We start from the raw sequence: 16,571 nt of genomic DNA, 5'->3' as shown, positions 1-16,571 counted from the left end.
CCATATAATTGATACGAGATAACAAGAAATTATATTTTATAATCATACATTTCAATGATAACGGAAATGCCTTTCGTTACTACCATCATTTTTAATCATTTTTGTACCAACATTTTATTTTTTATTAATTTTGTCTTCTTTTTGTTTGATTTATGTAGTAATATATATATAAATATATATAATAATATTTATGTATTTTATTGTTTGTAAATAGCAAAACAGATTATTACATGTCGAACTCTAAATCTGTATTCAATTTCTGCCATGTTAATTACAAGACTCCTGACAAGATGATGTCTTCAAAAAGGTAAATGTTGAAATATCAACCATTGATTTCTCATTGGTTATCCAATACATGATTTTCATTTTTATTATAGTGAGTTGAAAAAATTGTCTGAAGAAAGCTTAACTAGACAACCAGAAGAAGTTTTTGACATAATTTGTAAACTCGGAGAAGGGTAATGTTTATGATGATTTTTGAAAATAATTTAAGACAACCTCTTTACTTCTGTTTGTTCATAGGTCCTATGGAAGTGTATTTAAAGCACTGCACAAAGAGTCTGGTCAAGTACTTGCTATTAAGCAAGTGCCAGTGGACACCGATCTTCAGGAAATTATAAAAGAAATATCCATTATGCAACAATGCGATAGTCCTTATGTAGTTAAATACTATGGTTCATATTTTAAGAATACTGATTTATGGGTAATCATTTATTTTCTCTATTATTATTATTATTTATTTCATATTATATAAGTATAATATATTTTCTGAAATATTTACTGTTTTTTAAAGATTGTTATGGAATATTGTGGTGCTGGTTCAGTATCTGACATAATGCGATTAAGGAAAAAGACACTGTCAGAAGACGAAATAGCAACTATATTGTCAGACACACTTAAAGGATTAGAGTATTTACATTTAAGAAGAAAAATACACAGGGATATTAAAGCTGGAAATATATTGTTAAACTCTGAAGGACATGCTAAGCTAGCTGATTTTGGGGTTGCAGGACAACTGACTGTAAGTCCTTTTTAAATGTGTATAGGCATGAAACTATAAATAGTTTATATATTATTATAATTATTTATTAGGATACAATGGCCAAAAGAAATACTGTAATAGGTACTCCATTTTGGATGGCACCTGAAGTAATACAAGAAATAGGGTACGATTGTGTTGCTGATATGTGGAGCTTAGGTATAATAATCATTAGTTCATATTAAATTGGATATTTGAATGAAAAATAATTTTGCATTTCACTGATAATGAGTTATATTATATATTAGGAATAACTGCATTGGAAATGGCTGAAGGCAAACCTCCATACGGTGATATACATCCAATGCGCGCCATATTTATGATACCGACTAAGCCACCCCCTTCGTTTCGAGAACCAGATAAGTGGTCACCAGAATTTATTGATTTTGTTAGTCAATGTTTAATTAAAAACCCGGAAGAACGAGCAACAGCCACAAAAATGTTAGATCATGAATTTATTGGTATGAAAATAATATGTTTTTACTAACTAATTTTTAAAAAATTGTAATTTTTCAATTAACAAAGTCCTTTATTTTTGATGATTTCTTGCTTAAATTAGGTAACCCAAAGCCACCAGAAATTTTAAGTCAGATGATTGCTGAAGCAAGAGAAATTCGAGAAAATCAAACTCTTCGTTCTAATACATCATGTTTAATAAAATCAGCTGAATCCAAAGATCAAAACTCTAAAGTAATTTACTTGGATGATTAAATATTTTCATTAAGTGGGTATATCGTTTAAATTATTTTCTGTTTAGGAAGATGATATTGATAGTCGTACAATGATAGTAGATGACAGTACCCTTGTGCCAGATAAAACAAAAGGGACAAGTTTAAAAAGTAATTCTTTAGTTGAAGAATTGAGAACTATGGTAATTAATAGTGATGGAGAAGATGATTCCACAATGAAAAGTATGTGCATCAAACAGTTTATATGATTGAAATGAGTTGATTCTTTTTTGTGTAATATATTTGATATTCTAGGGCATGATACAGGACCTGAAGAATCGGGTAAAAAGTATAGACCCTTATTCTTAGATCATTTTGATAAAAAAATTGCAGAAAAATCAAAAGTAATTATTGATAACTACTATTTTTAGCTTATATTAAATAGTCATACAACTCTTATTTTATACTCAATAGAATCTTAACAGTTATTTATAGTATATTTTTACTATTATTAATTTAGAATGATAATTTTGATGTGGGAAACAAATTGTTTGGTGAGAGATCAGGCTCTGCTCAAGATGTTTCTCAAGTAATGTATATTATAAATTAACTTCTTTAGAATATATTAAATATAAATTTTTTTATAGATTGATGAATCTGAAAAAACTATAACTCAACATCAATTTCCTATGCCTCAAATAAATTGTAAACCTGATGGTAATCAACCAACAGCTCTTCATCAAAATCGATACTACACACCAATTGTTGATGGAGACTTTGATTTTGTAAGTTTTATTGAAATATTAATAATAATGTAGACCTTATTTTATTAATTCTATTTAACTCATAAATTCAATTAATTTTCATTCTTCTAGTTAAAGATCATAGCTAACTAACTGTAATTACAAAGCATCATAAGAGACAATGAAATAGTATCTATCCTCATTTATATTAAATGTCATTAAAAAGTCATATATTATTTAACTTTTAAAATTATTTTAGAATTTTAGGTATTGAATTACTGTTCTTAACTCATTAAACTTATTTTCATTCTAAGATATATAATATAAAATTTTTAATTTGTATTATATAGTTGAAGTTTTTAAGCTTTGATGACTTGCAACAACGGATGTCCAATTTGGATTCTGAAATGGAACATGAAATTGATGAGCTACGACGCCGCTATCAGACAAAACGCCAACCAATACTAGATGCTATGGATCAGAAGCGTAAACGACAACAAAACTTTTGAAAAATTCAACATAATGTGTACAATTATTTCAGTTTTAACATTATGTATAGTTACAAACAAATTGATGGCTAATTCAAGATTTTCCCCAATTAAGGTGCTATATATATATGATATATATTTCTGTCAGTAACAGGCAGGTAATATTTATGAGCCTAACTTCCCAAACATTTTTCAAACATGATATAACTGATAAATTATTGTTATTATAGCCTTAACAAATATCTAAGTCATTTATTCTGTTTTAAGTATTATTATAGGAAAATTTTTTTAATCACCTAATAATCAAAAACTTATAACAAGCATAGAAATCAATAATTTCTAAACAACTATCCCATGTTTATATTAAATATTTTAGAATATTTTCACACAATCATATTTTTTTTTTCATTGATATTAATCAAACAAAGTATAAAAAAATTATTTGAAAAATATAGAATTATTACATGCATTGATCATTTAGCAATTAGCCAGGATAGGATTTAATATAAATATTTTTTATATAATTTAAATATTTCATATAATTTTTTGTCTTCCTTAATTTTTCTCTTGTTTTTTAATTAACTTCATGTATTTTTTAAGAAATAATAATAGACTTTGTCATTTAATTATGTTCTATCTCAATGGTGAAATTATATATATTTATTTAATACTGATATATTATAATACCTTATATTTTGAGGCTTTTAAATAAGTAGTTGTATTTTCTATAAATCAAAAAATACAATACATTTTATCTATAATAGTATTGGAAGAATAAAATCTTAGTATGAATAAAATATGATTTTATGATTTGCTATAGTTGTATTCAAAATCATTCAATTCAAATTAGGTTGTACATTTTTGATTTTTTTTTTTTTAATCATATAACATCTAAACAATATATGTTAATATAATTTTGGAATTTTTAGGCTAAATAAAAATGACTGCACCAATCAAATATAATTAAGTATATTTTAATTACAATTTTATATTAAATCAAAGCAATACACAAATCATACTAAAATGTTAAAAATGTAGACAGGACAGGGTGCAAAAGTTGTAACCATAATCGAGATTTAAAGACTGGTTATTACTTATATTTTGTTTTTGTTTTTTAAATAATTTGCATTTTCAGTCCGTTTCTTTAAATTTTAATTATCGAATGATATAAGTAATTAACTTTTGCTGTAATGTTCTAATAATAATAAAAAAAAAGACTGACTGGAAATCGAAATCTTCTAATCTATAAAATATTTATGTAATTCCAAAAAATAAATAATTAATTAGTGGGTTTCAATTATATTTTAATAAAAACAAAAAGTTTCTGGTCAAAAAAGAATTAAAATCTTAAAGTAATATTTAATGTGTTTTTTTTTTTTTGTTATTTTATGTTAATATGCTTTCAAGTTGACTAAACATTTTTTTTTTTTTTCATATTTGAGTTTAATGAAATAAAATCTTGGTTTTCTATTTTGTTAAATTTTAGATTAATAATACATATTCTTTAGGGGAAAATAATTATTTATTTAGGTATATGTGATATGCATTACACTTGTATTTTTGATATGTAACAATGTGATTTTTAGCTTGAGTTAATTAAAACAAATTTTTCAGTTGACATTTAGTAATTATGACTATCGTTTATTTATTATATACAAACACAAATAATATTTAATACAATATTTCATCAAACATATATTTTTATCACTAGAATTGTGTAATCAATTAATTATACTTTAACTAATTTTAAAAATGTGGGTTACTTAATAATGTGTACTATTCTCCATTTATGACTTATAAATAGTTTAATAAATATTAATGTTAGAATTGAAAATACATATTTTTCTGATATAAAACTCAAAACTTGTCATTATTGCATATATTGCTCAAAATTTTCCATTTAAATATATATTTAGTATTTACCAAAAAATATTTTATTATATGTACAATATGTTACCTATATATATATTTTTTTTTTGAGAGAGAGACATTTATTTTTTAGTTAAAAATTATGTTTACTGTATCGTTATAGTTGTACACCTCTTAACTGTAGCATTGTATCAATCAAATATGATTTTGATTAATCATATTATTTTATATTAACAATAACATATGCATTCAATTTTCATGTGCTGACTTGTGTATTATAATAATTTGCTGTGTTTTTATTTTTAATACTTATTTTAATTACCTGTTCAGTTTTATTATTTATTATTAGTTTTAATTAACTAAGTAATATCTTAACAATTTTACTATCTGTTAAGTTTTGATTTAGTCTTATGAGTTATGCTATTCTAATGACTATTATCATTATTTATGTATAGAAAAATACCACCTGTAATAAATGCTATTGCATAACAATATTAACAAAATAATTACAATTGTAGATAAAAAATAAAGTAAAAATATTATCGAATTTAAATCGTTTATCTAATATATCATACTAACTCAAACAAATTTTCGAAACTGATCAGACAGTATATATTTTGTTATTTCTTAGTTCTACATTTGTTTCTTCATATTATTATAACTAAGAAGTCATTATTCCTGCACGTGTTGTCTCTGTTTTACCCTCTTACTCAAGCAATTTTTTACACAACTTATTTTGAGGAACCTAGTATTTTGACTAAAATCTTTATTTTGAAATAATTATAAAATAAACTATGAAGCATAAAGAAATCTAAGAAAAGAAGTAAAAGCCGTACGTTGCACAAAGAAAAGGAAAACGATGAAAGAACGTGTAGAGAAAATAGAGGAAATGAACAATATGGAAAATAGCAGACAGTTCTATAAAAATATCAACTGGATTCGAAAAGGATTCCAGCCAAGGATAAACATGTATGATGTATAAAAGAAAAGACGGATCAATAATAGACAAAGAACAAGAAATAATAGAAAGGTGGAAAGAACATTTTAATGAATTATTAAATAAAGATGTTTTTACAAATGAAATAAAAGAGATACCATATGGCCCTCAACCTCAGATTGAAAAACTAACAAGAGATAAATTTGATGCAGCTATTGCCAAACTAAAAACTAACAGAGCTCCAGGCGAGGACGAAATAACAATCGAACTGATTAAAAATAGCAGCAGGAAATTCAAATATGCTATATTTGAACTTATATGCTGTATAATATGGGAAAATGGAGAGATGTCAAGAAATTGGAGTAACGGAATTATATGCCCTATCTTCAAGAAAGGAAATATGGCAAAATGTGCAAACTACAGAGGGATTATGCTGCTGAGTGTCCCATACAAAATATTATCAGTTATACTCCTAAAAAGGTTAGAAATATACTCTGAAGAAATATTGAACGAGTATCAGTGTAGCTTCCGCAGCGGAAAAGGAACTACTGATCAAATTTTTATAGTAAGACAGGTAGTGGAAAAATGTTTAGAATTAAATACTGATGTACACTTACTATTTGTCGACTATAAACAAGCTTTTGATAGCCTAAATAGATCAGCAATGTACATAGCACTAGCGAAAAATGGTGTTCCTTATGAAATAGTAAAAATTATAACTTTGACCCTGGAAAATGTAACGGCAAAATTCAAGATAGGAGAATCAATGAGTGACTCATTTAACATAGATTCAGGAGTTAGACAAGGTGACGCCTTATCATCAACACTGTTCAATATTGTTTTACATGAGGCTGTAAAAGATACAATTAAAACAGGAAGTATTATGAACAATTCATGGCAAATCTGCGCCTATGCAGATGATCTATTAATAATGGCAAGAAATGAAAATGCCATACGAGAAGTTTTCCATGATATTGATTATAAAGGACAAACGACGGGTTTAAAAATTAATAAAGAGAAGACAAAGTACATGAGACTATCCATAATGGAGACGCGTCGCAGGATCCAGAACATAACAATCGGTCAATTACATTTTGAGGGTGTAAAAGAATTCGTGTATCTTGGATCCTCCCTTATTAATTACAGTAATAACATGTTGGAAGAGATTAAAAGAAGAATTATGGCTGTAAACCTAGCATACTTTGCGAATAACAAACTCCTCAAATCAAAACTGCTGTTGAAAACTACTAAGATGAAGTTATATAAAAAACTTATTCTACCTGTAGTCTGCTATAGAGCTGAAACCTGGACATTGTCAAAAGTAGATTCGAACAGGTTAAAGATATTCGAAAGAAAAATATATGGAACAGTGAATGAAAAGGGAAGATGATACGATACAGAGCAACAATAACAATGAAAAAGAGCGGATTTTAGAAGGCGAAATCATGTAAAATTTATAAAGTCAGGCAGGATCAGATGGTTGGGTCATGTGGAAATAGGGATGAGTGGAGGAATTGTTTTGGAAGCCAAGGGTCACTACGGCCTATAGCGCTTACGAGTAGTAGTAATAAAATAACCAACATGGTTATTCTTTGTTTAAATATCTAATATTTTGTTGGAATCTGAACTTCGGATGTTTATATAAAAAAAAAACAAGTTTCTATATAAATTTAAGTATAGTGTGGAATTGTGGATACACAAAATTAAAATTGGACTTGCACAACCATTTATTAATTCCCATCGATATTTGCTCTTCAGGATAAACTTTACTCACCATTTCTTCTGAACTAAAAACAATACAGAATTCATGATTTAATATTATAATACCATTAGCATTTGTAGCAATACAATCATCTTCGATTTACAGAAGAACATCTAGGTACATATTGTCCCGATTCTGTTATACAGTTGTAAAAACAAATTTGTTGTTGAGATAAATTGTTTAACATATGCTGCCATAAGGCTAACCATATATTTTTTTAATCTTTTAATGTATCTTAAATTATTACAGGAAATCTTTCTAAAATTGCCAGCTAATAATACGACCATCTCTTCTATGATAGGATTTAGTTGTTTTTTAATATTTATCGTTATTACATCACCGCAACTACTCTTTACAGAGTATATAATTTAAATTATAGTCAAAACGATTTTATAGTAATTGTCTACTTGTAGTCTACATGAGAACAAATGCTTTGCCATAATAAATAGTAATCCAAAATGTCCGTGTTTTGTTGAAGTCTGATCAAAGAGATGTCAGTACAATACCAGGTGAGGCTGTGAGGGTTTGAATCTTTGAGATGGATCTGGTTTCTGGCGCTTATTTCCACCTTATATCATACTATAAGACCTTGCCACCATTATCGAAATGTAGCTAAGCGCTTGTAATTCGTTGAACGATTTTAGTCGCTGGATATGTACATTAATTCTAAATCCATCACACTTGAGTCTACAATCACCGTCATCACCATCGCTTTTTCTGTTAGACCTATAGTTCAGATTTGAACTCTTTTCCTGCCTACGGCTTTAGTTGAGGGGCTAAAACGCCTAAAACGTTACCTGTCTAGCCTTGTAAATACCAATTTCTTCTATTTTTGCCTCGGCCTGGAACCAAAACCGCACCATGTCTTCCTCACTTTTACCAACAAATTCTGGTATATCAACGCCATAGACATAATAATAAATAATATTATTATGTCTATGATCAACGCACAGGCCATGTTCAACTCAATTTTAGGAATAAACAGGTTGTCAGGGAAATGCACACGTTTTACACTGGAAAAACTACTCCGTAGTAACGCTTTTCCATGACTTCTATAGGACACACCACACACACATACTTCGCACAGATCGCTGAAAACTCTGGATATTTCACCGGACACTCCGAACCTGGTTATCGGAAACTCTGGATAAACTCTGATTTCGCGAGTTTTCTCCGGATGATCTGTTTCGTATGTTAGCTCATTGGCTCTCGAAACTTATCCCTTAGTTTTTATTGGATGATTTTGACTTTCGTCCGAGAAATTTTAATTTGCACCGGATATATGACTGGTGGTGAGTTGGAGATAATATTAACTAGTCATATGCAATATGCTCATTCGGTTGACCTACGATTTTTATTGGCTAACTCGTTCCAAGCGTTCCACGTTCTTGTTATGGATAGTGATAGTCAGCCGTTGTTTATTTACCGTCGCTGCCCACTTTTTCAGTCCATCTAAAGGCGCGTCCACACTATGCTATATGGCTTTGCCAAATGGTATTGCCAAGGGTGATGTGGACTTTTTGTTGGCACGTGTAATTTGTCAAAGTTTTGCCAACTGGCATGCCAAACCGTATCCGTCGACTGTCGGTCAAGATCAGAGAAAGCCAAGTGGCAAAATGAAGTGTGGCACAGTGTGGACATTTGCCTCATGAACTGATAACTTGTCAACTATGAATTACTTCAAATCGTAATGATCCTGTAACCTGATTCCGTATGCTCCTGATGGGTTTAAATATACTCCTTAAGTATTGTTAAGAGTTTTGTCAACCTTGCCCCCCTCTCTATCACAATGCCATGCTTCAATAACTCTCGGTCAATCTTGACAATACTTAACTCCCCAATACATTTACCAGTTATTATGATTATTAAATTTCTCAATTCTATTATTTACCTAATTACGTTAGATCCAATATCAACATAAATCGGGACATCGCTGACAAAGCTGTACATTTGTACATTCCAACCCATGAAAAGCGTGAACCACGTTTAGCTCTGTATGAATTACGCAGAAATTTCGCAAACATAACTAAAGTTTTACACATTATTTTAGGTAAATCTTTACTATTTTAATTAAAAAATAAATAAAATTAAACTATAAGAAATTTACATGCTTAGGATACCTATAATAAGTTCTTTATCCTGATATTTGCTAATTTACTTTAATTTACGTAAATTACTTTTATTAAAATTAGCACTTACCTTACTCCTCTACCGATAGCGCCATTGTAGGTGTTTGGACGGTTGAAATAAATTTAATACTTTTAAATTACAACATAACTACAGAACTTTTATTAGTTTATCTAATGACTAATCGCGTGCCACAGCCTTGATGGGTTCAAAAAACTCTGCTGAATAATTTACAGTTTCATTGATTTCGCAAACTGTATCGATAAATTTGTATGACACCAAGTCCCCTGGCAACAACTGTTATATTATCTTGAAATTCAAATCGTTGACATCCACATTTTATGCTGCCAAAATTGGTCTTCATATAGTCACTCGGGGTTTAAGTATTGTGTGAATATATCACTATTCACGCAATTGCGCTTACTATCACAGAAATTCGTATTATCGGATTGGATTTGTTCGTCTGTTCTTTGCCCTCTTCTATTTCTCATGCTTGTAGCTGCATTTGTTCTACGACAAAAATTGACTTTCTGACGTCTTGCTGGCATTTTTAAATTTTTAATGATACAAACAAATATAATATATTCAAATTAAAAAAAAAGTAACAAATAAATATTATTCTCAAATCCAATAAATCAAAGCAACCATTAATTTTTAATCTCCATCGTAAATCTAGCTGACCCCCGTGCACTTTGCGCTTAAAATATGACAACCCTTAATAAATTTGTGATTGTTCAAATCCTTTTGAATGAACTCGCCGCAGGAAGTGCAATTCAGCCACCCTGGTAGGAAATCCGTAAATAACCGGCTATTAGTACAACTCAGCCTACCTACTTTAAAATACTAATTTGTACTAATTATTTCTCCTTTAATTAATAGAAACCATTTTTAACCAACGGTAACCAATAATAATAATTATTATTATTTTTAAAACTCATTGCAATCATTTATGAACAAAAACTGCTATCTTAAATATCAAAATTCCTGTTTGAGCACCTCCCGGGGTGATTAATTCCATTTTTAAATTAACCTAAAATGCATTCTCAGAGCTCAGACCTACCAAATATACACGGACAATTTGATGAAAATCCGTCAAGTCGATTCGGAGGAGTTCAATAACTAACGCTGTGACACGACATTTTTATATATTAGATATGAAAATATTGAGCAAAGAATGGCATCACTTTTATTTTTAAATACATCAAGTAAACATATGGCCACCCCTCTAAAAATGTTGGCCTCGTCCGGCCTGATACTAAGATTCTTTCACCCCCACTGTATATAAGAATTTAACTGACCATAGCTATGGCTGGCCTTTCAATTTTTTCCAAGGAAACGTCAGTTACTCAGTTAGTTAAAATAATCATAATATACCAGATACCTATATCAAATAATTTTATCAACAGTCAAAATTCTACACATCATCAATATTATATGTTATTAAATTCCGTAGTTACCAGTAATTAATAAAACATGTATGATATTACATAACATCGTTTCCATCACTACGCAAAGCACCGTGTTTATTTATATTTATGGTTAACTAAAACCATGCTAATTTATGAAATTAATCCTACGTATTTATTCACACTTTAAATTTTATCACAAACACATACTTAAGAACCTAAGATTGTATCCTTTACAAGTAATGATGGCCCGTAACAATCGCATTGCACTTAGAAACAACGGAAGCAAGATATTATCCAACAGAAACATAAGTAGCAAGTCTCCGTCGTGCAACAGGCCTGCTAAACGGACACGAAAGGAAGGTTCGTTCAGACCTGACGGTTCCCCAAACATGAAGTTTGTTAGCACGGTGTCCAAAAATTCCAAATGCCTAAACGTTAAGTCATCATGCTGCAAGTTTCGTCGAGGGAGCGCAAAAAACTCGGTGGGCACAGTAGACCAAGTGATATGCGAGAGAAAGATATTCACCACTGTAGCCAAAATGCCGTCCGAAATTCAAACGAAGTTGATCAAGAATGGCTGGATCGGCAAAATTAGAGTCGACGGTGACAGTTTTCAACGGGGCGGTAACGGTAAGTACTTGCCGACAATTGAACTGAATAATTATTATGATTAATCTTATATATGTATTTTATTTTTAATAATAACTACCTACCCACATAAGTGTGTTAAACATCTGTGCAACTTAAATTAAGTCAAGATTAAAAACTAAAAAGGGTGAATCCACGCCTTGCAGGATCATACTAATTCCTAATAAGACAAATGAAAGCATAATAATAATAGTTAGATAGGTCTATATGTATTTTAACTTTTAGATTACAAATACATACAACTTAAAAGAACAACTCTTGAAAAAAAGATTTTAGCTTAATGATAATAATAAATGGATGTCTTTAACGCTTTACCACTAAATTTAATTTAACGTTCCTAAATTTTACATGTGTGTGCTCATTTTGTCTTTAATTTTTGCTCTAGTTTCTAATTACTGATCGGTGTAGATAGAAACCATATTCTCTTAAATTACAGAAGTACCTATACTAAAACAGTACGTCAATATAACTCATATGATGATGCTTATAGATAGGTACAATAATAATTGTAAGTCCTCATTCGGTGTTGATGTAAGATGTTACGGTTGATTTTTTAAGTACAATTTGTCATTTTAATATTTACATAAATCGATTTGCGCCCTATGTTTAGATTCCACAGTAATATCATTACACCGTAACGCCGAGCGCATCAAGGCGGTCGTCCAACGTTACGAATCCGGTCTGGTGTGGATAGACGAGTACAGCGGCGGCGTCAACTGGAAGACGCTTAACCCAAACGTCATAGTCAACCGATTCCCGAGGAACGCAAATGCCGCATTGAAATTGTGTGGCCGAACTTTGGCTGGTAAATCTGAGTTCGATGTTTACTACCCAAGGGCATACTCAGCAAGCGCCAACGGGATACACACGGACAGTAGCTTCATCGCAGACTACTCGTTAACCGCTTGCGTGTCGTTACTACGTGCATTCGTAGACGGTGGTCATCAAACTATGTGTGCCAAAAACGGCCAAGTGAGTGTACTTGGAAAACAATTATTTGTTCCGTACTAAGTTGGTTTGATCATTCATTTTCGAGTTCAAATATAGTAGGTAATATATTGTAGGGAAGGGAGTAGAGACGGGAAGAAAGTATTATAATTTTCAATCAAGGGTGACGTTTGCAGCATAAGCCGCTGGCGTGAGCTCCAATTCGCCAAAGCCTGTCCTCCCTGCACTAGACGCACATATTATTTTTGTCACATGATTGTTTCATATTACAGTATTTAAAATAGCATATGGGAGTAACCCACATACCACCTATATAGTATCCAACATGTATATTTTAGTTTGATTTGGATAGTAAGATCACTAAGATCGCTGCATAGTGGGTGGGTACTTCCACTTTTCCACTCACTACACTCCAGGATTTTCACTTTTGTCTGCTGAAATGCCGCTGGGCAGAATAGATCTTTTTCGATCGCTTCAACTGGCATTTAAAATTAAATTTTCGTTTCACGTGTAATAAGAAATATTTATCAACCAGTCGTTTGGTTCAGATCCTGAACGGTGCGATGAATATGTATTGATTTTATAATGATGTATGTTTTATTTTGTGTCTTTTATCGTTTTTTTGGGACAGTAAAAATGCTTCAATTTATTTCAACAGCATCTTTCCTGATAGGGAAAAAAATATCAACTATAATTTTTCATGAGCATTTAAATTTCGAATTTCTACAAAATTCGTATAAATCATGAAAATTTGCAAACTATTTTGAACTAAAAATTCACTACAATTTTTCTTTTTATATAGTCATAAAAATTTAATACGAGATTCTTCTTAAATTTACCTACACTTCACAAGCTTTGAAAAGTCAAATTATTTTTTTTCGAGCATTTGAAGTTGGAAATTGGATATTCACCCGTAAATTATATTTATATAAAATGTTTGAGAATTCAGTTTCAACATAAAATGATATAAAATTAAAAATAGTGTTAACTCTCTATATTATACAATATTTGAACGGTGTAATTTATATATAAGAGTTCGGGTCAGGATAAATAAATGAAGTCACAAGTACGGTATTAATAAATGAAACGTTATTATTAATAAGAACATGCAAATCATAAAGTACTGGATTACTAACAAATAATAACAAGAACGGTTGTATCGGTTGTCGGAGGTCACGGTAACGAAACGGCGTTACCGATCGCTTATACAAAACTCAACTGACTCTTTACTCACGAGTCACGTGTCTCCGCAGTCGCTCCGGGTCCAGTCCTACCGGCCTAGAGCGCAGGGTGACAACCTCGACAACCAATAATGCCAGTGTTGGCGCTAACAATAGGAAATGTCTTATATTTTTGATTATTTATCTATAGTTTCCTGGAATTTGGAGAATGAATAACTGTGAATAGACTGTTTCAGTTGTTATTGTGAAGTTTGTGCGCGTGTATTTGTTTAGAATCCAACAACAATATTTTTATATTTCTAATAATTATTCAACATGCCGAAAGAAAAACAGTCTTCAGCCTTTAAACTACAGCAATTGCCAATTAGTTACTGATTTTGGCAAAAATATTAAATTAAATTTCATTCTAGACCATCAGGAATTAATTACTAACAAAGACGTTATAAGCATTATAAGCAGATCACGAAGGCTAAAGAATAGTGTTTAATTTTTTTTTTTAATTGGCATAAAAAAAAATATATAATAATAAAAAAATGAATAGATAATTTATGTAATTTCAAAAATTGTTTATAATGTTTTTAATTAAGCACTTATAGTAATAATATATTGAATTCATTTGTACAAAAACTGAATTTTTCTCATAGTTATATAGATGTTATATAAATATAGAGGTGTGATGATATTTTTTCCATATCAATTTTTACCTCCGATTTGTTTGAAACGTTTTGACAATGGCTATATTTTTTATCTCATATAATATTACAGGCTCCTCTTTCTGCACTTCACTTCGCCGCGATTAAATGCCACCAATACTTATCAAACGGTAGATCGCTAGGGGCGACAATATTTCCGGGCAAGGGAGATGGCTGGGAAACGTTTTTCGAACACTACTATATGATCGTGCACGACCAGAAGAAGTTTATTGTGTCGGGGACGGGTGATGAGGTTGATGCTGCGCTGTGCTATCTGGAGGATTCTAGTAGAATGATCGTAAACCAGATAATGGCGGCAAGGCCACAGACGGTGATGGACGGCTACGAGAACATTTGGATAGTCAAGGATGCGGTTGGCCAACGTCACCCGCCAGTTATGTTGAACAAGATCGGAGACGTGCTGGATCGTTGCGCTCGAGTGGGTAACAACTGCATCGTGCAGAAGTATATTGAGACGCCACTGCTCCGTGACAACGTCAAGTCTGACGTGCACACGTGGATCGTTTTATCCACGCTTGACGGCAGGCTGACGGTGTGGTTGCACCGGATGTGCGTCGTGCAACCATACCCGCAAAAATTCTCACTGTACCGGAACTCCGACAGGTCCGGACATTTCAACCGACTCAAGTCGGGGAGGCTGCACGGGATGGTGCGATCGACGGCGCTAATTTGCAGCCTACAACAGCTCGGGGCAAAGATGAGACGTGGTATAAAAATGGACAAGGTGCAGCAACAGCAAAAGCAGCAATTGATGAACGACAATGGTGAAGACAGCAACGGGGTATACTGGGCGATCAAGCGATCCGTGGTGTCAACGATAAAAGCGGCCGTGGCGTCCGGTTCTATCCACCTACGACCAAACTGTTTGGAACTGTTCCGTGGTACGTTTGTGTTGGGCAACGACTTAAAGCCGTGGATGATAGACATCATGTCAGACGACCCTTGTCTGGCCGCCGATTCCAAAGATCGCGGCCGGATGTCACCTGCGGCTAATCGCGTGGCTCGAAGCGTAATACGGGGCGTGGGCATGATGCTGGTTGATAAAGACCGTGGTTCAGCTACTAGGATTGGCATGTTCAAAATGGTGGACGATTGTCCGATGCCGTCCGGCCCCGGATCGTACACTTCGCAACATTTCACCACTTCCAAGTCACCGGCCAAAAAAACCCACCGTCCACGCACGGTCATTCGTACGTCACACGGTGACTTCGTGGATGACTGTACCCAACATCACTGGTGGGACGACGATAATATCCAAACGTGTGTTGAGAAGATTACCGCGGAAGACGTGATGCAGGATGAACTGAAGATGTCCTCTTGGGCGGATGATGTGGATTTGAATGCCAAAAATCAAGATCTTAACGACCCATACGAAAGCCGTCAATGTTTAAAGCTGTTAGACAAGCATAAGACGAAAATCACATCTATTCAAAATATTTGCAAGACAATCATCGGTCGAAATCGCAAGAATAAGAAACATAATCCGTTACGCCCACTGAACTAAATATTACGGAACACGTATATTTTGTGTAATTTTCGTAAAATGGTTCTACACGCAAGACTAATAACAAATATTTTATACAAAGTATTTGCTAATACTTTAAAGCCAAGTAAATTCCTGAGTTAACTCCCCAGAAGAATATATATATATAATATATAATATATATAATATATATACGATACTGCAGTGCCGCACGAAGTCTATAGCACGATTTAAGCTGGGCTATTATATGAGATAAGCGCCAAACGTACAAAAATGATCTATCATTCACTCCAAAATTAATATTTTATATACGTTATACATAGTTATTTAAAAGTTGCTATCTTATAGAAAATTATATTATACTAGCTGAACCCGTTAAAAATCCTACCTCTTTTATGGCTCAAACTATGTGTTAAATAGTTTCCTGTGATTTTTATGCCAGCAGTTTATTTTTATACATATAAATAGACAACAGTTTAAGTAATAATCTATTATATATAATATTCAATTTAGTTTATCACTATGTAAATTTATCCATTTTATCGAGAAATGTCTG

The 16,571-nt window shown here is 31.8% G+C and overlaps 2 protein-coding genes across 2 annotated transcripts; both read left to right on the top strand.

Moving 5' to 3' along the window:
- Window positions 1-66: 66 nt before the first annotated feature.
- Window positions 67-4,566, top strand: hpo (serine/threonine-protein kinase hippo). Its single transcript, XM_015514945.2, has 12 exons — window positions 67-307; window positions 378-458; window positions 523-703; window positions 794-1,021; window positions 1,093-1,198; window positions 1,288-1,500; window positions 1,599-1,729; window positions 1,797-1,950; window positions 2,023-2,111; window positions 2,228-2,296; window positions 2,355-2,492; window positions 2,801-4,566. Exons 1-12 carry the CDS (start codon window positions 231-233, stop codon window positions 2,957-2,959), a joined length of 1,626 nt encoding a protein of 541 aa, XP_015370431.1. The 5' UTR covers window positions 67-230; the 3' UTR covers window positions 2,960-4,566.
- Window positions 4,567-11,284: 6,718 nt separating this feature from the next.
- On the top strand, window positions 11,285-16,036 carry LOC107166334 (tubulin monoglycylase TTLL3-like). The gene is made up of 3 exons (XM_015514940.2): window positions 11,285-11,666; window positions 12,301-12,662; window positions 14,585-16,036. Exons 1-3 carry the CDS (start codon window positions 11,285-11,287, stop codon window positions 16,034-16,036), a joined length of 2,196 nt encoding a protein of 731 aa, XP_015370426.2.
- Window positions 16,037-16,571: the final 535 nt, after the last annotated feature.

Source organism: Diuraphis noxia, unplaced genomic scaffold (assembly GCF_037042655.1).
Source record: "Diuraphis noxia isolate RWA-SAM2 unplaced genomic scaffold, SU_Dnox_SAM2 contig0003, whole genome shotgun sequence".
Classification (NCBI taxonomy): Eukaryota; Metazoa; Arthropoda; class Insecta; order Hemiptera; family Aphididae; genus Diuraphis; species Diuraphis noxia.
This window is presented reverse-complemented; position numbering and strand designations above follow the sequence as displayed.

Excerpts from the sequence above, each read along its gene's own strand:
- hpo (XM_015514945.2), top strand. The coding sequence starts at position 231 with ATGTCGAACTCTAAATCTGTATTCAATTTCTGCCATGTTAATTACAAG. Across the intron at positions 459-522 it reads ATTTGTAAACTCGGAGAAGG|GTCCTATGGAAGTGTATTTA; the intron begins GTAATGTTTATG and ends GTTTGTTCATAG. Across the intron at positions 1,022-1,092 it reads GGGTTGCAGGACAACTGACT|GATACAATGGCCAAAAGAAA; the intron begins GTAAGTCCTTTT and ends ATTATTTATTAG.
- LOC107166334 (XM_015514940.2), top strand. The coding sequence starts at position 11,285 with ATGGCCCGTAACAATCGCATTGCACTTAGAAACAACGGAAGCAAGATA. Across the intron at positions 11,667-12,300 it reads TGACAGTTTTCAACGGGGCG|ATTCCACAGTAATATCATTA; the intron begins GTAACGGTAAGT and ends CCCTATGTTTAG. Across the intron at positions 12,663-14,584 it reads TGTGTGCCAAAAACGGCCAA|GCTCCTCTTTCTGCACTTCA; the intron begins GTGAGTGTACTT and ends ATAATATTACAG.